The sequence below is a fragment of the Pleurodeles waltl genome, chromosome 5 (assembly GCF_031143425.1).
Source record: "Pleurodeles waltl isolate 20211129_DDA chromosome 5, aPleWal1.hap1.20221129, whole genome shotgun sequence".
Lineage (NCBI taxonomy): Eukaryota > Metazoa > Chordata > Amphibia > Caudata > Salamandridae > Pleurodeles > Pleurodeles waltl.
This window is the reverse complement of record NC_090444.1, coordinates 265,049,979-265,072,643: the sequence shown is the minus strand read 5'-3', so window position 1 is coordinate 265,072,643 and position 22,665 is coordinate 265,049,979. Positions and strand designations below refer to the sequence as shown.

Genomic DNA, 22,665 nt, shown 5'->3' with positions numbered 1-22,665 from the left:
GCATATAATATGCTTCTAAAAAAAATACTTGTGCTGTTGAGGTATGTTTTTAAAATGTTGCTACTGGATTTTAATTTCAATAAACCTGAACAGGCACCCAATGTGGTACAGTTGTTGCCTAAAAGCACTAACGGCCCCAAATCATGAGTATTGTAATGAGGTACTTGGCAGTGTAATAATATTTTGACATGTCTCAAAAAGTGAGAGGATGTGGCGCTATTCTCTCTGAATGTAATTGGTGACATGGACTTGCTAGTGTGAGATGTTAGCCCTCTTCTCCAGTAGCACTCAAGCCAAATGCGATCACTAACTGCCATGAGGGACAGTCTGAATCCCATTGTCCCTATTAATAGCATATGAAAGTATTTCTGTACTTAAAATGAGAATGAGCAGAGCAGAAATCTGCTGGAAGAGAACTGTATATGTAACTGTTGATGTGATTGTTATTCTAGCACATCTCTCTCATAAGTTCATGTGCTACATACGGGCAAGAATTTGATACTGCTTAGGCAGTCTGATATATGTGTGTGATTACCCTGCAGTGCAAATTGTCTTAAGATGCTTTATCAATGGTACCTGACTGGATCATGTGTCCTATTTCCGCCATGCAATATGAAGTAAAGGCAGATCTGGTACGAGCACATATGAAACTGAATTAGTGAAATACTGATGAACGTTTTATTTTATCTTCCTCTTCGTTTGGTTCCCAATGCTTTTTTAAACCTGTGACAGTGAGTCGGTAAAACCTGTTCAGTTGCTGCATCAAAAGGCTGTTGGGTCAAATATGATACGTGGGTGTTACATGCATCATCTCGTTCAATTAATAGTTGAGCAAAAAGTAGCGACCTTTGTCAGAAATCGGAGCTATTGTGTTTGCCAGTAATAACTGTTTTTTATTTGTAATGTTATGCTATAGCCAGCAGAGAAGCTGAAGCAGTTCTGTGACGGTCTAGCCACTGCCAACCTGCATTCGTCAGCCTTGCAGTTTACCTTGTATTGTGCTTTGGAATCCAAAAAAGCAGGTAATGATGCAGAATCTGAAAGTGTGTGTGTAATGGTGTGTCCACTGATCTTGAAAGACATGGGGGTTGAGGCTTCTTAGCTTCATTGCTTATTTCGAACTGAAAATAATAAGGTTATTAGCAACAATTGCCTTGATAAAAAAAATCATTCTTCTGACTCTTGCCTCTTTAAAAGGTTAAGAAAAAGTAATAAATAATAATTAATCTTAATAATGATACAATTAAAGAACGAAGTCATGAGGAAGCAGAGTGTATTTCACAAAACATGTTGGCTAGTCATTTATGTTTATAGAAAGACAATAAATGTACTCTTAACATGAAAAATGTATGGATCGCACAAGAAATAAAAAGAAATAATTACTGTAGAAACTGACACAAGTGTAAAACTTTTTCTTTGAATATTTGTGAAACTGCACGATTTATTAAGACCAGAAATTAAAGAAAAACTCCCCAGCACCCAGTTCTCTCAAAAATGCTCAGAGTAGGCTCTAGTGAGGCAAATTGAGCCCATATATATAGGTCATCCTCACCTTGCTCTGTACATGCTCCTTATTTTCCTCATAGATAAATTAATAATCACTGATCTTTGTGTTCTTTAGCTTTAGCACTGGAGCTAATGAAGATTATGAAGGAGGAGGGATGGCCAATTCGGCCTCATTATTCCTGGCCATTGCTAGTAGAGTACCAAAAGGAGAAGAATGTGCAAGGTAACCCCCCCTCATCTTTTACCTTTCTGCTCTTCTGAATTATAGTTTTTGTTTCATTTTATCTCTATGCACTCTTTTCCTCTGCTTCTGTGGTATTTGTGCATGGTCACTGGTACCTTCTTGTTCTCTCTCCTATTCCTTTCTGTTCAGAGTATTGCTTTCAGACATCTCGTATTCCACTGTGGTTTCTTGCATTTGTCTGCCCTGCCTGCTCCTTGCTGCCACCTATTCAGGTAAAAACACCAACATTCTCTCCACTGGTATTGTGTGTTGGAGCTATACTGAAGCAGAAAATATTGGCAGCTATTATCAGTTACAACTATTGTGTGCCACACTCCTACCTTTGAGTTTATGAAAAAGGTTGTTCTGGCTCTGCTTTGATGGGCTGCTATTTTCTAGGTTCATGTGGATCATTCCTATCCCCATTGGTTGACCATGAAAATAAACTACATGTTTTCTTTAGTTTTTGAGTTAACATGTTTATTAATGTCTGATAGGCACATTTTCCTAACAAAGATTCTGTCTCTGAAGGCAATTCTCTAAGCTTTTAGAAACCTTTATGAGACAAAGGATGCTTTCTAAAAGTAAACAATCCAGCCAGCTTCATATGTGGACAATGTATATGTGTATTTGTTCTTTTTGTTCACTGATGTAGCAAATGGTAGTTTTATGTATAATAATGAGAATAGCAGGGAAACCTCTATTGCCAAATGAATGATTGTGACCTGACAGCCAGCTGATTGAGTGAGAGAAAGGTTCAATCTACTGGCACCTTAAGTAGGTTTAAGCATTTAGCACACTTTCCCCCCATGTTACACCTGGGATGTCTGCAATATATGAATAAGAATTGAGCAAATAATAAGTTTTAGTGCAGGGTATCTAATTCATTGGCTTGAGTTATTGGTAATTCAGAAAGAGTAATCTCATAAAAGATGCTTTTAACAGAAGTACTTGCCCCTTGGGGAAACAAAAAACTGTCTTTTTCATCTTCTCTCTCAGTATAATGTGCTCTCGAATGAGATGCAGAGTTGTTAGTGTGACACCAGGTGACAAACAGAATGCACAAACAAAAAAAAAAAGTGCTTTTAGCAGACAGTTCACATTGCAATTTTATTTTAAATATACAGTACCATCAGGGCTCAGAAGGAATGCTGAAACAAGTATTCCCTAATTGTCCCTGGTTATAAAAAAAAAAAAAAAACACTAAAACCTTTTTAGAGGAACCTTTGTGATAGTATTAGGTTTCATTAACTCTTTAGATTCACGTAGGCAAGCTCTTTGATAAGTTGTCACCTGGCCACCATGGATCCTGGAAAAAGCCTGGAACTTTTAAAGATTACCAGGGAACTCCTGGAAATTACAGAAACAGATTAACTACATACATCAGGTTATGGTCAAGGTGTCTGCCTTTTGCAGACAGAAGAGCAGATATTAACATTTTCAAGTTCAGCAGTTTATGTATTTTTTCAAGCCAGTCAATTGTAGAAATCTAGTTTGAAGCTTACACATTTATAGCTGGAACTTCTGACTATACTTTTCTTGAGGAGAGAGGGCATATAGCTATTGTTGCATGATTGGCAAAACATAGGTGAGGCTCTCGCTTGGGTGAATGCTTCTGTGAAATGGGCTGGCAGTAGTGATAACTGAGTTGAAATGGTTAGGGTATGTCAACAAGATAATAAATTGTATTTTAAGTACTATGTTCAACCACTGAAATGTGTTAATGGACATTTTAATGTGGACCTGAAATCATACTATTTGACCACCAACCTGTTGTTGTAAACCTTTCTTTGTGGCATATGTTGCTTAGTAAACTAGGGTTCAAGAAAGTGGCTGTAATCTATCAGAATAACAAATTACCTGTTTAGTTAAGATTTAGCTCCCTTATTATATGTATTAACATACATACACTGCAGTGTTTCAGTACGCCTTTGGTGAATAGAAAACTGCTCAGTTGATGATCTGTAAGTTTGAGGAAAAAATATCATTGTGTATTTCTTGATCAAATATTTCTTCATTCAAAGCCTGAAGTGACTCTTGTAAACAATAATTTTTATGGACTGCTTTTACTGTGCAAAAGTTTATGTTCCATGAACTTATTGAAACTGTTGTTGTGCATTAGGCAATTGCTGCATTTGTGCTTAAATCTTTGTTAATTTTGATATAAAAAAAAAAAAAGGGCCTACCCTAAAATCCCTTCCGAAAGATAAAAGAGAAGAGCTGAATGGCAAGGAATGAGCACATTACTCCCCTCTCAGGTGAATAATACTATGGTCCAACTATGAATTAGCACTTAATTGGTTTCTAATTATTTTAAACATAAAGATAACTGACAGTTTGGATTTCTCTCCAGCAGTGAGATAAGTATATGTGTAGCTGTGATGTATTTACATTAAAAACATTTATTTTTAAAGCTACAAGTGAAACCAACCTACAAACCTATAATTGACAAAATCCTTCCAAGTGAATTAGCCATATGATATGGTGTCTTAACAATAGCATGAGTGTTTGAATGGTGCTAATGTTGCAGAATGTCACTTGATGGTTCTGTACTAAATGCTTCGTCTGATATTTTTTCAGGTGTTCTATTTTCTTCTCAGAGTTATTGTTGCTCATAACCATAGAAATGCTATCTTTGTTAATATTGTTTCGGCACTACATTTATTGAAAAAATAGGCCTTCTTCAGATAAACTGAATGAAAACAACTTCATAAAATCATTCCAACTAGCATGTTAGGCAGTCATCACATACTGTACATAAGAGTACTGGTGCAAACAAAAGTATAGTTTTAAAATTGCAGCATTTGTTGACAAAGTAGAAAGGAATTTGGGGTTTTAAAATGTTTTCCTCAGTTGGGTTTAAAACACTTCCACAGGGCCATCTCAAACCCTTGCTAGGGAAATACCAGCATTAGTTGTGGTAAATCCCTATCCAGGTTTAGAAAAAGCAATTATGGTTAGCAACTCAGGGGGTCATTCCAACCCTGGCGATGTGTGACCGCCAGGGCCACGGTGGCGGTACAGACCACCGCAGTCAGGGTAGCCCGACAGCCCCGCTCTGACCGTGGCGGAGCTGTCACGGTCCAACTGCAGACACAGCCAGGCTGCAGCCAGCCTGCAGCCTGGCGGTCCCGGCAATGTAATCCGCTTGAAACCCTGCCGGGGGCTCCAATTACGAGTCCCATCCACCAGCTTTTCCCTGGCGGTATGGGTGTGTTGGGTGGCCTCTAGGGCCCCCTGAACTGCCCATGCACGGCCCCATCGCGCATTTCACTGCCCGAATTATGGGCAGTGAAATGTGCGACGGTTGCTGTTGCACCCGACGCACCACAACATTGCAGCCGGCTCAGTTACGAGCCAGCGTCAATGTTGTGGTGAGTGTTCTGCTGGGTCAGCGGGCGGAAACGCTGTTTTCGCCCGCTGGCCCAGTGGAACACTCCTACTATGGCGGGCAAAAGACCTCCAGTACTGGCGGTCTTTTGCCTGCAGCGGCTTTAGTGGTCCTGTGAAAGAACCAACGAAGTTGGAATGACCCCATCAGTCTGCAGAGAACCTTGGGAGAAAAAAAACTTTGCCATGCCTGCTGTAACATGCAATAGTTTGTACATGCTTTTAAGAGGTATCCAGAAAGTCAAATCTTTGGCAGTAATTACCCAAGTCCAAACCCTTAAATCCATTCATAATTATTAAGAATCTGTCAAAGCATAAAAAAACTGTTCTCTATAGCTGGAATTGTTTTGCAGGTAACTTGAGTTTTAAGCTCTTCCACTCTGTCAAAATGTGCTTGTTTCCGAAGTTCCCTGAGGTCCACAGGCCAACCAGCCATCCATCATGCAGAGACCATTGCTCCCCTACCTTCGCCTAACCATATTTTTACCCTTATTGTGACTTTTGGAAGACACAGAAGTTGTGGTAGTTATTATTGTTATGCCAGACTCTGGTCAGTCTGTGGCTCGTAGCGTGGAAGTGGACCTGGTAGGTTTGTTAAATAAGCTCCTCAGAGTATGCAGCATTGGTGGTACAGTAGCTCAGTAGTAGTAGTAGATCATCTTGAGTATTCCAGAAACGTTTTTAGATTTCACACAGTTGTTTAATGATTAGATTCACAGTTTTTTTTCCTGAGAAATCTGCTGTCTGTTATTTAAGAATCTTTACTGCATTATGTCTTTTGTAGAACAGTATTGCCTTTTGGGTCGTTATTTTGTCATACTGTACTGTCATTTCTGTTCCAGTCTGACTCAAGAAAGACTGCCCATATATCCTCAATTCTTATAACACTAAACCTGCTCCCTAGGGAAGCAAGAAGTATCCGTCTGCTAGCTTGCACTGCTCGCATGGCTCAGGCTATATACCTAACTCAGAAACTGACTCTCTCAGGAGGATTGCTTCACCTGTTAAGTGCCGACTTTCTTGTTCTTGAAATCTCATCATTCAAAAACTCAAACACCGTAAATAGGCCAAAAACATACATATATATATATATATATATATTGAGGATATATGGGCAGTCTTTCTTGAGTCAGTAACCAGTTTTTTTTGTACTTTATTATTGGCATTTTAATATGGCATGTTTACCATAAGGATTTATCTTCTGCATGTATAACACAAACTGTAACAATTCCCCAACATGTTGCACTGAAGATAATGGAGAGCATAAAAAAAGAGAATCGTCCAAAGTAAAAGTAGAGACAAGATTGCAGCACCTGAGAATCGGAGACAATATATGCCATTTTTGAGTACTTTAGCACTCAGTCACCTGATTTTCCCTACCCACTCTAAGCTCATGGGGGTAGGGCATCTTCAAACCCATTCTTTAGCAGAAAGAAGGGCCTCAGAAAGGACAGCGCGAAGTCTCTCACAGGCAGATCCTCCTGCAGCAATTTATATGTGAAATTAGTCTCCGGCCCCAGCCATGTTCAGTAACTTTCCCAAATCAAGTGATTCCAGTGGAAAGCAGGGCCATATTCCATGGGCAGTTGCAGAAAACTGCAAAAAACTGGTCCATCCCCAAGGCAAATTATTCCACTCCATCTGCCAGAGTGATAAATCCATCATTAGAGTATAAATCACACAAGGTGTCACACCCACCTGCCTGCCAGCTATCACACAGACATCGTCCATGCAATGAACGCAAATGGGCACAGAGTCCAAACAGATATGTCCGGTGCATATGGAGTACTAAGCAGAGCCTGTCATGTACTGCCTTCTCCCACGCCCTACACACCTGCCTGACTACATATGGCACAGAATCTGGAAACCCTGCTCCCAGCATCAAGACCTGTGGCAATGGAACATCTTCACAAGCAACAGTCTCTTCTCCCAGTTTTCTCTTTCAAGCCAATGCACCGCATGTTGCTGCTGAACCGCCAGATAATAAAGATCTAAGCTGGTAATTCAAGCCCCCCCTTTTCTCCAGGGGCACTTAAAAGTCTCCGGACTAATCCTCTTCCTCCTTGAAGCCCATAACAGCTCAACAGTCAGTTTATCCAAGTCAACAAAGTATTTCCTAGGGATCTCAAAAATGCCCCCCCCTGAAAAACATACAAGCAATGTGGCAGAATTATCATTTTCACTAATGCCAGCGTGCCCATCCAGGAGAGCCTGAGAGTGTTCCAAAACCAAATTGAGGGCCGTAGCCCCTTCAGCACCCTACTGATATTCAAAGCCTCAAATGTCGTGGCTGCATGAGCAAGCCTGATCCAGAGATATTGAACGCCAGTCATCACCTCCCAAGGGAGAACAAGCCTAGGTAGATCCTGCACCTGCCCCCCTCCCCACTCCCCCAATGGGAATAGTTTTGATTTGTGCGGTTGATATTTAGTCCAAACACTTGGCCAAATACAGAGAGAACAGCCAGCATAATGGGGACCAAATACATTGGCTGCCGTAGGTATATCATGGCATCATCAGCATTTAAGGAAACCACATTTACGGTCTACCCGACCGGTATACCCCATTCCTCCCACACGCCAGGTGCTCCATTGCCAGCACAAAAAGCAGGGGCCACAAAGGACAGCCTGTTTGGTTCCCCTATGCAATGAGAAGTCCCTCTAACTCGCATCCGTGCACCGGGGCACCGTATAACAACTGCACACACTTTATGTAGCACTCCCCTATGCCCAACTTCCATAGGACCTGCTGTAGAAAGTCCCAAGACAAAGAATCCAATATATGTTCTAGATCAAGCTGTGCCAGAGTGTACTGGTCACCTTCCAAAATGGGGGCGTGCATAACTAGTAAGAGCCTCTGCAAATTACCCTAAATAAAGCCACACTGGTCCTCATGTACCAGCTGCGGCAGATACTCTAGCAATCTGAACATCAAGATTTTACTGAGAATTTTAATATCCATGTTCAGCATCATAAGGGGGCGGAAGGACGTTTCTTTAGTATCCTTGTCCGGTTTAGGCAGTATGACATTGAGTGCCTCTCATAGACTCAGACAACCGACCCCTCTCGAAGGAATCTTTATAGACTTCATCTTGTGATCCAAGAAAGTACCTGCTCTACATTGATACAGTTCAACAGATATGCTGTCACCACTGAGGACTTTAGCTTTCTTCAGAGCTCATATTCTCACCACTATTTCCTCCCTAGTTATGGGGGCATCCAGTCTATCCATATCCTCTCTCGAAAGGGAAGTCAACTGCAAGTCAATAAGGTAGGTTGTGCCCCCCCCGCCGTAGGGAGTCAGCAGGTGCAGCATTCACCTTTTCTAGGTGAACAGCAAAGACCTCTTTTATACCTAATTAGGTGTATATCTCCCTCCCCTTCGCATTCTGAGCTCCCACCATGGGGTAGGGTAACATACTTCCCTGTGAAGAAGTGTGGCAAGCATCCTGCTGGCTTTATTCCCCTCTATGTGGAGATGTCTATAGCTGGTGTGGACATATCTATCAAGGCAATCCCACATTTCCATCAGTTCACGCTTGAGCTCCTTCCATCCAGCGAATCCCTGCGGCTGCCAATAACACACTTCTCCAGAGTACTGTGTTAATTTTCCAGAAAATCCAGTGACCTGGTTAGCTGCTGTTTCACCCCATGCGTCCCCTTCAGACACTCCCCATGCGAAACCATCTTCGTAGCCTCCCATTCCGTAGCCCTCGCATAGGTAGTTCTCTGTAAAGTAATGATCCAAGATGTCCACCATTGCATTTGCAAATACAGGGTCCTCCAGTGGTTGAGTCCACATCTGCCAAAGAGGAACCCGGGGGGCTGCTCTACACACCCAAAAACAAGACCAACAGGGGAGAGTGATCAGACGGATAGCGCTACATAGAAAACACCGACCACTAGACAGAAGGCAATAGTCCAATTGACTGTGCTTGACCATTGCAGGTACAAAGCAAGAATAATGTTCCCCTTAAGGGAAACAAACCCTCCATACTGCCTGCAATCCTTGACCAACCCCTCCCCCCTCCCCCCCCCCCCTACACCAATGATCTCTCTGAATGCTCTAGTCATTGCTTGCTTAGTGTCCATCTTTGGGGGAAACTGTCTAAGTTACCATCCAACAAACAGTTCAGATCTCCAGCAGCTAGCAGAACTACTGGGCCAATGTGGTCTGCAGCACTCAACATGAACCCAAAGAAGCCAGTTTCTTTCATATTTTGAGCCTAGACATTTGTCAGACATATGTCATTAGCATCAAGCGCACCCGACCCAATAGCATCTACCCTCTGAATCAGTCTTCACACCTTTAGCAACAGAAGGGATCCTAGGCACCACCCACATCAGTGCCCCTCTAGCATAGCAAGAGTAGGATGTCGCAAAGATCTTGCCCTCCATCTCAGTCTCAACTGTGTAATGTAATCCCCCAGGTGTGGGTCTCTTGCAAAAATGCCACGAAAACTCCATAGCATCTCAAATAGGCATATACTCTATCTTTTGGTGGGTTGCCCCAAATCTTTCACATTCCATGTAATGAACTTCCAGGAAGAGATCATCACCCTAATGAAGTTGTATGCTCATGTCCCACAGCGCATCCTGCACACACAACTTGCGCACTCTCACTCCTAAACAATGTTCCATTTGTTCCAACTCAGTCGTGGAGCAGCCACAAACCCTTTTCAGATCCAACATCCCTCAACAGTAAGTCCCACAAAATCACCCCCACCACAGGCAGTGAGCCCAAACAACTCTGGCCCAGAATGGCAAAGCCAACAAGAAGCACCCACTGCCCCATCCCCTCCACAGAGGCCAAAGCCTCAACATATCCAACTGCATCAAGCTGAGGTCCTAGCATCCCACCAGGGCGGCAAGGCATGAGGCACTCAAACCACCCCAACAGAACTGTAGCCCTCTGTGGTCTCCTGCCAGCAATAATCAAGGGTGCAACAGAATTAGGCAAAAAAGGTGAAGCTAATCATTCAACGAGAACTATAACCCCCCCCCCCCCTTATCACAGCAATACCAATTAGGTATCCAACAAACAGTCCCCAACACAGTCAGAGGAAAGTTAATGTACATGAAAAACTGAGAAACCAGGAACAATAGGACCATGTCTCACAGTGCAAGAGCTAGCTCAAATCAGTACTGTTGCAGAGATAATCATGGTTCCTACTGTGGGTTTTGAACAATTCACAGGTACGGGGCACATAGTAGGAATCCTCCAGTGTTCCATCAGGGCAAACCAGGATCTTCCCAGTGGTTGGATCCCACTATGAACTTCCAAAGCCGCAGAGTGCCTGGGTATACGTGCCGACCGGCAGCTAACACCTCTGCCATGTGTCCCGTGTTTCGAAGGAGGCTTCTGTCGCACGGCACACAGCATATCCTGCCAGTCATTATCCTCCTCGGGTGCGACAAAAAAAAGCAGACCTTGCCCTCATATGGCACTCGCAATTTTGCAGGAAACATAAGGCTTTATCAGATGTTGTGCTCCCGCAGGTGCTTTTCAGTAGCCAAAAAAGAGAGGAGAGAGAGCTGTTTGGCATGTTCCCCTGCAGAACCTTCAAGTTGCAGTGTGAAGGCATAATTGTCTATATTATTAGCCTCTGTGATCTATGATGATGGCTTGTCCTTTGCCATTTTGGTCCTATAACAGTGGCGTATCTGGATAATGTCTCCAGGGTCCAAGCACTTATCACAGGCTGGGGCCCACTCCAAAGGCCCTACCACACAGACTGGTCACCAGTGACCTCCAGGGTGGCAGGGGCAGCAAACCAGGTCCTGATACTCAAATACAGAGACTTTAGGGCTTGTTTTCTCCCACAGGCGATCACAACCATGGGTGCCTTTCCTGCCATTAACAATGAGGGGTCGGATTACTCCTTCCAACAAAGTAGCAGGCCAAAGTCTTTAGAGCGGATTGCCCAGCCGAGGCTTACACATGCATCCAGGCACTCCCGGGCCTCCAGGCGCCATTAATCCCCCCAGTAACCTTGAAGAAATATATATTCACCAGGGGAGCAGACGGGCTGCCTGCCTCCTTGCTGGCCCAACTCCCATAAAAGCACCTGCTCATACCAGGAGCTCCAGAAACCAGCAGCACATGGGCCGAATCCCCGGGGCTGCCATAGCAGGCTCAAACAAAGCAGTGTGCGTGGTATTGCAGGATCCAATCCCTCATCTGAACTCACCACCTGCAAAGGGCCCCGGGGTTCTCCAGCCAGCTCCTCCTCTGTTCACCGCCCAATGGAGCCTCCAGGAGCCCAGCCACTGCCACCGCAGGAGCTCTCTCCCCGGGGCACTGCATGATCCCAGTGTGTGCCGAAAGTACTGAAGGGGCTGGTCCCTTCCCCCTAGGGTCCCCCCACCACAGGCAGTCAGCCAGGGGCACTCATCCAAGGGCATGAGGATAGAGTCAGCCCAAGCTTTGGTGTCCCCAGCGCCATAATCTGGCAATGCGTTGCTCTCCACTCAGCCCAGGCCACGGTAGCACCCGAACAAGCCCTGCGACACTAGGCCACAGGGTCACAAATCTGCTCTCAAACAGTTAGGGCAGGAATCGGGAGCGATTCCAGCAGGTGGGAGAGAATATGGCTTAAGCAGTCCCAGGATGTTACAGGATAACTGGGAAGCCAACGGCAGCTCCCTAGAGTACGTCTACATGACCATCTTGCTTGGCCACACCTGATTCATTTTTCCAGTATCCATTCTTTTCTCTGTGAGTAGCACAGATTTGAGAGGAGATCAGTGTATTTTGAGGATTTAAACCAGAAGTGAGTTTCAATTGCCCAACCTCTGTAGCACCAGGGCTTGGTTCTCTTATTTATGTAGAGGATTTCATACTTCAAAGAAGTTAACTTGGTGTTATGTCCCTTGCACTTTTGCATTGAAGTGTGCCTTCAGAATTGTGTTCCGGAGGAAGCCACAGTGATTTAGCACATTCCACAATAACAGGTTGGCGTTTCAGCATAGAGCAAGACATGAGATATGTTTTGCTTGAAAGTTTTTAGAGGTGAGGGAGGTGGGGCTGGAGAAGTTTATATCAAAAGTATCTCTGTTTTTCAGTGGGTTAAGTTTAAGTGGTGACGTCGCACAGAATATCCATGACATTTGGGCAGCAAACCATTTTAAAATACAGTTCGGTATTGTCAGAGTAGAATCAATATTAATTGTTTGAGGAAGGAAGTAAATGGTTCCGTGTAGTTGTTAAACAATGCAGAAGAATCAGTGGAGTCTTTGTGGGACACCTTGTCATAGCGTTGAGGGATGAGGAGAAAGTTGACCTGTGGTAATCTTGATATTGGCTCTCGATGTACAATGAAAGACAGCTCAGAACAGCATGATTCAGTACAATTTTGCCTTTAAGAGTTTCAAATAGGATTGACTGATTTACTTTGTTGGGCCCTTTTAAGAGGTCTAAAAGGACGAGAGTACAAGAGTGGCCTTGGTTCAGATTGACAATCATCATCAGTTATTTTATAAATTGATCTTGTAGTGCTTGTTTTTGATATGAATCCAGACTGCATCGCATCAAAAAATGCAATTTCCAGTTACAACAGTTTGAACTGACCAGCTTTGTAGTTTTGCTTCAGTTTTGCTAGAAGGAGTAGTTTTCGAATTGGGATGAAGTTGTTCAGATCTCCAAAGTTAGCACCTGTTATTTGACCAATTTTTAGTAGTCTTGAAGTGCACCATGTGAGAGATGTTTGAAAGAGGTTAGTCAAATAAGGTGTCACTGAAGGATGTATATCTCCGATTAATGTTGAGGGCATAGGCTGAAGAAATGGGAACATGGTTTGGTTCTGGCAGTGTTGGAATATATTTCGGTATGGGTCAGTACTCAGTAAGAAGAACAAGTGATCATCGGTTTCTGGGCTTTGTCACAGCATTCAGGGATAGGCTTAAGAAGTGGGTAATGCTGTGGTCTATTTTCTTCGTCAGAGAAGGTAGCCAAGTATCCTTGCTGACTGAGATGATGAATAAATGGATGGCAAGGATTACTGGAAATCTCTGAGATGGGGAGGGACTCCTAGAAATATGTAGCATGCTATTGGTGCAGTGGAATCATTCAGAGGTACTCACCATATCCGGTGAACTAGTTAGCAGATGGTAGAATTAGTATAAACTCTGTGTGAATGCAGGCATAATAGCAGAACGAATGCCATTTCTGTTTAATGTTTTAATATCATCTTCAGTAAATTCACAAATTTTGACTTGTGGTGGTAATGAGTGTTCTGCTGAAGAATATTTGCCTCTTGTACTGTTGACTTCCTTTATCAGAACTCTTAGGGCCATATGTACGAGCACTTTTTCCCATAGACACAGAATGGGTAAAAACCTTTGCTACATCTTGCTTAATTCCTTCTGTTTACTTAACCTAATAGCTTAATGGCCTCCCTTGTCAGCCATTAAGGTGAAGAACTTAAAGATACTCTTTGATCAAAACTATTTTTTCTTTCACGAATGTTTTTGACCACAGGTTTTGTTATTCTTAAATTGGTCAGACGTATGACCAATCTGCAGCAGTTGTCCTTTCCCATGTCGCTTATTGTATTGATGTCTACAAGGAGCTGCCTAAATGCTATCTGCGGTAGCTGCATCAACAACAGACTGTGGCAGTTTGAGTAGGGAATGGATTGAAAAAAGCAGTTCACACATGCTCTACCAACACACATTTTGCTGTCAAATAGAAGCTTAAAAGGGTCACATAATTTCCCCCAAGAACATATGGTGATTATTTGCAGGAGAAATGTACTAATTTGACTTGAAATACTAGTATTCCACTATTTTTAGTAATTATATATCTGACGCCCATTCATCAGGTTGGCGTTTTCTTCAGTTATTCACAACCTGCATTCACACATGAATAGTTTCAGCTTTGCATGCCCATGAATCAACATTGAATTCCCAGCATATGCCATGAATTACCACTATTATGTAGGAACAAGCATTATTTCAGATGGGACATCATGATGCCATGAATGCTAACAATACAACCAGAATCATCAACATTATGCCAATACCAGAATACTTTCAGTGGTGATCACTTTCATGCCATGTTTTACTAAAAATATGCCAAGGTCAGCATCATACCAGGGTGTGGTACTATCATGTCATAGATGCCACAGTAAGCTTAGAAGTACTAACTGTTAGACCTGTTCTCTCTGCTGAGTCACCCCCTGGCCCCAAAACTTTGTGTATTCACCCCTCCTGTTTTGTATACCCGTTTTTGTTAGCTTTCAGGACTTTGTGCACTAACTAGTGCTAAAGTGCTTGTGCTCTCTCCTTTAAACATAGTAAAGTTGGCCTACACACAATGGGTTCATTTAATTTACATATAAATCCCTAGTATATTGGTTCTACAACTTGTTTTTCACTGTTGTGAAGCCTACCTCTTTTGTGCCTGCAGCTGGTTTCCTGGGTCACATGACTAGGTGTTGTTGGCTGTTGGCCTTTGTGGATTCCTCCCAGAGCCACACAATCAAAAGTTTGGAATTTGGCAGGATGGGCCATTTGGGGCAGGATGGGGTGAGCACTCACACACAAAGAACTGCACACAAGCCTATTGTGTCTGCGGACTGGGACCAGGTCAGGGAGGGAAGAAATGCACAACATTTCTGTGGTTGATAAACTCCCAAATCTTATTCCACTTCATAGCTTGCATTAGGTATAAAAAGTGGACTCGCAGGCCTACTCTTCAGTACACTCTTGGACCTGTGGACACTACAGAAGGAGATCCCTGCTGACAGAAGACTCCCCCCTCCTCTGTTGCCTGTCTTGCTGTCTGAGAAGTAAGGCTTGACCTGCTCAATTCATCCTAGGCTACCTGAGAGACTCCAAGGGCTAGTTAGCTGGCCTTTTGTTCTGAGCTATAGGAATACAACAAGCTGCAGAGGTCTCCCTGCAACTGCCCAGCTGCAGTTAGTGTACAAAGGCTGTAATGTCAAACTTGAATACGTTTTGTTCAGAATATGTAAAGGGTCACTGCAGATGAGATGGGTGCTGGTGAAAAAGACATTGTGATATGGAGTACTCCAATAAGAAATCAAACAAAGCATGATCAAAAAAATAGATTGCAGAACATTTATAAACACTCAGAAGACAGGAAATTAACTTGTACTGTGTGTGTTTCTAAAAGTAAATGTTGCACCGGAGCACATTTTGTTGCCTTCGCCTGCTTTGAATGCCATAATGGACATCAAAAACCATCTCGTCGTCTTGGGACTTTGAAATCTTGCTGCAGGGTGATTGGCCTGTTTTGTTAGCTTTGCTTAACCACAGGTTCTTTCTTATTACCTATGTGCTTGGGTCTGCCACAGTTTATTAGTGCTAGCCAATCCTGATGCTGCTCTTTGCAAACAAGAGCAACATGTTGATGGGGTGGATGGCTTCTGAATGAGGCAACAGTGTTCCCTGTGACCCTGCTGGTTGCACTCTGTCTCACAAGATCTTGCTTAGAGTTTTGAGTTCCTCTCATAAAAGATGGTTAAAATGTACATGTCAGACAGACTCAGCTAATTGATGTCTAATAAATAGATTGCCAACACTTACTGAATGAGGTGTACATTTACAGTTATTGTGTTGGAGGCCATACCTTCTTTCCAGTGCAACTGAGGTGGCCAAGGTTCCAGAAAGCACCCATGACATAACCAAGTTTGAAGAGATGTGTAGCCGGCCAGCTAATCAAATCGTTGAACAAAAAAAGTGAAGCTAGTGAATTAGCTTTGGCTGCCAAGTTGTTGTTGAAGTGTTTTTTCTGATGTGGAATTTTGGGTGACAAATTGCTTGTATGAATTAGAAATGTTAATGATGTATGTGACAATAACCGATGAACTAATGATGTTGCAGTTAAAACAATATGATTATTGCAATTAGACGTATGATTGATAATGTAGTATAGTCATACCACATTTATGTGCTAAACATTGTTATTTTCAAATGGATGCAGTTTCTGGTGTTCTACTCATCCTGCTCCTGCTCATTCCCCTCCCAATCAGCTATCTGCTGCAACTGTTCTTAGCCCACAGTTTCCGCGGAACACAGTGCGCTATGATGTAAATGGACTGCAGTGTTTGAAAGCATGTATTGTGAATGAAACTTTACATTGTGTACTTGATGTATCATTTTGAAGGATTTCCGTTGCTAGTTCCGATGCAAGCATTAAGAAAAACATAATTCTATGAGCTATTGTTGAGAAAATGTTTCATGTTGTGTTCATATTGGGTTGTACGCTGCTGAGGAAGCAAGCAGCAGATTTTTCTTGCCTTAAGAAATTAGTTTGTGTCAAGAACCTTTCAGATTTATAAAGTTGTTTTTGATTTGCCAGTGCGATCTAACCATGATTATACCATGCTGAGTTTGCAATTTTGTTAATTTTGATACATTAGTGGTGACTTACCCTTTTCCTCCCGAAACTTTGTCTGGTCATTTTGAAATGTCCTCAGTTTGGATGCAGTTAGTGCTCTTTATGAGTTTGACAGGTAGAATTTAGAGAGAATATATTGATTAACTCTGGTTTCTGTTATGATTTTGTATTTGAGCCTTCATGGCCTCATTTTTAGCATTAGGTACCTGGACACCTAGGCTGCCACTTACTTGTGCCTTCCAGTTCCTGCTTGTTCCAGACTGATCCAGTGACACTGCAGATGCCTGTGTTTTCCCACAGGGGTCTTCCCAACCGGGTTTTCCACTCGCCGTTCTTCCTGCCAAGAGAAATCCTGCCCACCTCAGGACCCACTGAATGCAGGCCACAGCGCAACCGCACGCACCACTGTCACACCAAAGGCGCGCCATAGGCAAGCCCGTCTTCACCTGAACCCCCCCACCACAGGCCCCACGGCCACTGGCCTCTCTCCCCCTGAAGCTACACCATCACTGAGCTCTACACCCTACACCGCATCAAACAGTGCCACCGCGCCGACCCGCGCTGCACATTAGCACCTTTCACCTGCACTCTCTGCCACTTTACCTGCCACAGTACACACACCAGCCCACCGACCAGACCCACCCTGAACAGACCACAGACACCATCCGAACAAAAACACCAACTTGCATGCACCCTTCTCAACACACGCTCACTATGCAAGCATTCCACCAAATTATGGGACCTCATTGCCACCCTTGCACCCGGCATCATTTTCCTCTCCGAGACCTGGCTCAACCCCACATTTACTCCAGACATTGCCACAGCGATCCACGACGGATACAAAATAACTCACCAGGACCGCACCAACAAGCCGGGAGGAGGAACAGCTATCATGCACAGAGAGCCTATACAGGGCATCACCACCAACGACACCACCACCAACCCCATGGAACGCCACAATTTCAGGCTCCACACGGATGACAAAACAACCATAAGAGGCACCGTCATGTACTAACCCCAGACACGCGCTCCAGCTTCTGCAACACCTTTGCAGACTTCAATGCGCTCCTAGCCTTAGACTCCAAAGGCTACATCTTCCTCTGCTACCTAAATTTCCACATCAATGACCCCAACAACACTGCACACCTCCTCAACAGTATGAGCAGCCTCAGATTGACCCAGATCATCCACAACCTTACACCGCAGGACACACACTGGCACCCTGTTTTCACCTCAAGCAACCCCATCAAACACAGTCATGTCACAGAATTGATATGGACCAATCACTCCATTGACCACTTCATCATCTCCAGCTCCTGCATCGCCACCTCAAAAATGACCAGCGCCCCCCACTGGAGGTGGAACAAAATCTGAGACCAGCTGGGTGGACGCCCTCAATACCTCAAACCCTGCTACTGCCGCCAACCTCGAACAGGGAGTGAAAAACTTGAACATCTGGCTCACCAATTGCGCCAATAGCATTGTCCCCATCACGAGCAACATAAGGGGAAAATCCTTCAAAAGGCCAATTAGTACACCCAAGAACTTAGAAACGAGACAGCAAACAGCTGGATAGGAGACGGAATGCCAGCAAGGACACCTCTGACAGAGCAGCCTTCAAGACCTCCCTGAACCTCTACCGCCGCTTGATGAGGGCTACAAAGAAGACATCCCTTGCTGCACGCATTGAAACCAGCGGCAACAACACCAAGGAACTTTTCAACATCGTTAAGGAATAATCCAACCGGGCTGCCAGCGAAAACAACATCACACCCTCACTGGAGCTGTGCAACAACCTTGCCTACTTATTCCATGACAAGATCCCAACCATGTACAAAAACTTCAAACTCTAACCCACACCTCTGGACTTTCTCGACAGATATGCCACCACTGTAACTGACACGAACCACACACTGACCACCTGGAACATCCTCTCCACCCAGGACATCACTTCCACCATGAAATCCATCCAGTTTGCAGCTCCCAAAGACCCATGCCCGCACCACATCTTCAACCGTGGAAAGCAAAGGATCGGCCAGGAACTCACTACCCTGCCAAACACTTCTATCACCACCGCAACATTTCCCAATGCCTGGAAACATGCTGAAGTCAGACCACTACTTGAAAAAAACCTCCACTGACCCAGCAAACCACTAAACTACCGACCAATCTCCCTGCTCCCATTCCCAGCAAAGGTAATGGAAAAGATAATCAACAAGTAACTCATGGCATACCTGGAGCAGAACCAGCTACCCAAAGCCTTCCAATCTGGCTTCCGCAGCAATCACAGCACCAAAACTACCCTGATCGCAGCTACCGATGACATCCGAACCCTTCTCGACTAAGGAGGATAAACAGCAGCTTTAATCCTCCTTGACCTCTCAGCAGTCTTCAACACCGTATCCAACCACATGCTGATCGGAAGACTCCACCACATCAGCATCCAAGGGGACGTGCTCAGATGTATTACTTCTTCCTCATCAGAATAACCCAGCGGATCCACCTCCCACCGTCCCCCAGGACTCATCTTTGTTCCCCACACTCTTCTATGTATATAAGGCCCCACTGGCCAACATCGTCTGATCCCATGGTCTCAACATAGTTTCCTACGCAGACCACACCCAATTCATCCTCTCAGCTACCGACTAACCCTCCACCACCAGAACCAACTTCCACAGATGCACGACAAGTGTCGCTGACTGGCTGAAGAACAACTGCCTGCAGCTGAACACAGACAGGATGGAAGAACTGATCTTTGGTAGCAGCAGCAACACATGGAATGACTCCTGGTGGCCATCGGACCTAGGACCTGTACACACTGCCTCCGACCATGCAATGAACCTTGGAATCATCAATGACAACAAGTTCACCATCAAATCACAGTTCAATGCCATCTCCTCCTCCTGCTTTCTCACTTTGCACCTGCTACGCAAGATCTTCAGGTGGCTACCCTTACACACAAGACGCACAGTGACAGAGGCCCTCATCACCTGCCGACTGGACCACAGCAGTGCCGTCTTTGTATGAATCGCTGCAAACCTCCTATAGAGACTTCAGACCATACAGAACGCTGCAGCTACTCATCCACTCTCACTTTTTCAGGCGTATGCTTGCAGTAAAAAGAAAATTAAAAAAATCAGCTGTTGCTCAAGTTTGAAAAGAACAGACGTTGGCTTTGTCAATACTTGTTACACATGACGCCTCTCTGATTGGGGTGAATGGCAACACTACCCCAGCACCCATGTTAAAATGTTCTGCTAGTAACTGTCCTTGCTTACATTTTATTGAGGATTTCCTTTCTGCTCCTCCCCCCTTCATCCCCCTTTTTCGGTCAGGTTCTTGCATTTTGGGTGGGCTTCTTTGGGGAAGGAAGTCGCTTGGTCTCATGAAGTCCCTTTTACAGGCCATTTCTTTGCTAGGGGACTGGGAGAGAAGAGTATGATACCCCCTGCATTGCTAGCATTTAGTTGTTACTAGGCATAGCTTGTACCTACCCTCTGCCCAATCACTGAGCCACTGGCACTTCCTCAATCTCTAATTAACCCCTTCGCTGCCAGGCCTTTTCCCCCTCCTGTGCCAGGCCTTTTTTTGCCTATTTGGGGCAGTTCGCGCTTAGGCCCTCATAACTTTTTGTCCACATAAGCTAACCAAGCCAAATTTGCGTCCTTTTTTTCCAACATCCTAGGGATTCTAGAGGTACCCAGACTTTGTGGGTTCCCTTGAAGGAGGCCAAGAAATTGGCCAAAATACAGTGAAAAGTTCGTTTTTTTCAAAAAAAAATTGAAAAAGTGGCTGCAGAAGAAGGCTTGTGGTTTTTCCCCTGAAAATGGCATCAACAAAGGGTTTGCGGTGCTAAACTCAGCAGCTTCCCAGCTTTCAGGAACAGGCAGACTTGAATCAGAAAACCCAATTTTTCAACACAATTTTGGCATTTTACTGGGACATACCCCATTTTTGCAATTTTTTGTGCTTTCAGCCTCCTTCCAGTCAGTGACAGAAATGGGCATGAAACCAATGCTGGATCCCAGAAACCTAAACATTTCTGAAAAGTAGACAAAATTCTGAATTCAGCAAGGGGTCATTTGTGTAGTTCCTACAAGGGTTTCCTACAGAAAATAACAACTGAAAAAGAAAAATATTGAAATTGAGGTGAAAAAAACATAAATGTTTCTCTACGTTTTACTCTGTAACTTTTCCCTGCAATGTCAGATTATCGAAAGCAATATACTGTTACGTCTGCTGGACTCCTCTGGTTGCGGGGATATATAGGGCTTGTAGGTTCATCAAGAACCCAAGGAACCCAGAGCCAATAAATGAGCTGCACCCTGACGTGCGTTTTCATTCTATACCGGGTATACAGCAATTCATTTGCTGAAATATAAAGAGTAAAAAATTGCTATCAAGAAAACCTTTGCATTTCCAAAAAGGGCACAAGATAAGGTGCTGAGGAGCAGTGGTTATTTGCACATCTCTGAATTCCGGGGTGACCATACAAGCATGTGAATTATAGGGAATTTCTCAAATAGATGTCTTTTTTACACACTCTCCTATATTTGGAAGGAAAAAATGTAGAGAAAGACAAGGGGCAATAGCACTTGTTTTGCTAATCTATGTTCCCCCAAGTCTCCCGATAAAAATGATACCTCACTTGCGTGGGTAGGCCTAGCGCCGGCGACAGGAAACACCCCAAAGCGCAACGTGGACACATCCTAAATTTTGTAAAAAAACAGAGGTGTTTTTTGCGAAGTGCCTACCTGTAGATTTTGGCCTCTAGCTCAGCCGGCACCTAGGGAAACCTACCAAACCTGTGCATTTCTGAAAACTAGAGACCTAGGGGAATCCAAGGAGGGGTGACTTGCGGGGCTCGGACTAGGTTCTGTTACCCAGAATCCTTTGCAAACCTCAAAATTTGGCTAAAAAAACACATGTTCCTCACATTTCTGTGGCAGAAAGTTCTGGAATCTGAGAGGAGCTACAAATTTCCTTCCACCCAGCGTTCCCCCAAGTCTCCCGATAAAAATGATACCTCACTTGCGTGGGTAGGCCTAGCGCCCGCAACAGGAAACTCCCCAAAACGCAACGTGGACACATCCCATTTTTTGAAAGAAAACAGTGCCTACCTGTGGATTTTGGCCTGTAGCTCACCCGGCACCTAGGGAAACCTACCAAACCTGTGCATTTCTGAAAACTAGAGACCTAGGGGAATCCAAGATGGGGTGACTTGCGGGGCTCGGACCAGGTTCTGTTACCCAGAATCCTTTGCAAACCTCAAAAATGTGGCTAAAAAAACACATGTTCCTCACATTTCTGTGGCAGAAAGTTCTGGAATCTGAGAGGAGCCACAAATTTCCTTCCACCCAGCGTTCCCCTAAGTCTCTCAATAAAAATGGGACCTCACTTCTGTGGGTAGGCCTAGCGCCCACAAAAGGAAATGGGCCAAAACACAACGTGGACAGAACATATTTTTTCACAGAAAACAGAGGTGTTTTTTGCAAAGTGCCTACCTGTGGAGTTTGGCCTCTAGCTCAGCCGGCCCCGGGAGGGGGGGGGGGGGGCAGAAATGGCCTAAAATAAATTTGCCCCCCCCAACCCCCACCCGGGAGCGACCCTTGCCTACGGGGTCGCTCCCCCTGCGTGACATTGGCGCCACAAAACAAATCCCCGGTGCCTAGTGGTTTCTGCCCCCTTGGGGGCAGATTGACCTAAAATCGGCCAATCTGCCCCCAAGGGGGGCAGAAATGGCCTAAATACAATTTGCCCCCCAGGGGAGCGACCCTTGCCTGATGGGTCGCTCCCCATCTCGAAAAAAACAAACAAACAAAAAAAAAAACACAACAAAAAAATTTGCCCTGGTGCCCTGAGGGTTCTGCCCCCCCCGGGGGCAGTTCGGCCTAATAATAGGCCGATCTGCCCCCAGGGGGGGCAGAAATGGCCTAAAATAAATGTTCCCCCCCCCCCCCCCAGCCCCCACCCCCCCCCTGGGAGCGACCCTTGCCTACGGGGTCGCTCCCCCTGCGTGACATTGGCGCCAAAAAACAAATCCCCGGTGCCTAGTGGTTTCTGCCCCCTTGGGGGCAGATTGACCTAAAATCGGCCAATCTGCCCCCAAGGGGGGCAGAAATGGCCTAAGTACAATTTGCCCCCCAGGGGAGCGACCCTTGCCTGATGGGTCGCTCCCCATC

The 22,665-nt window shown here is 44.6% G+C and overlaps 1 protein-coding gene across 2 annotated transcripts in view; it reads left to right on the top strand.

Annotated features, from left to right (window-relative positions):
- The window catches only part of LRPPRC (leucine rich pentatricopeptide repeat containing), a 576,320-nt gene that overhangs the window by 140,037 nt on the left and 413,618 nt on the right, over window positions 1–22,665 (top strand). For both annotated transcript variants that reach the window (XM_069233999.1, XM_069233998.1), the window contains exons 10-11: window positions 917–1,022; window positions 1,622–1,729. In XM_069233999.1, coding sequence (XP_069090100.1) covers window positions 917–1,022; window positions 1,622–1,729 — 214 coding nt within the window. The remainder of the gene's footprint in view (window positions 1–916; window positions 1,023–1,621; window positions 1,730–22,665) is intronic.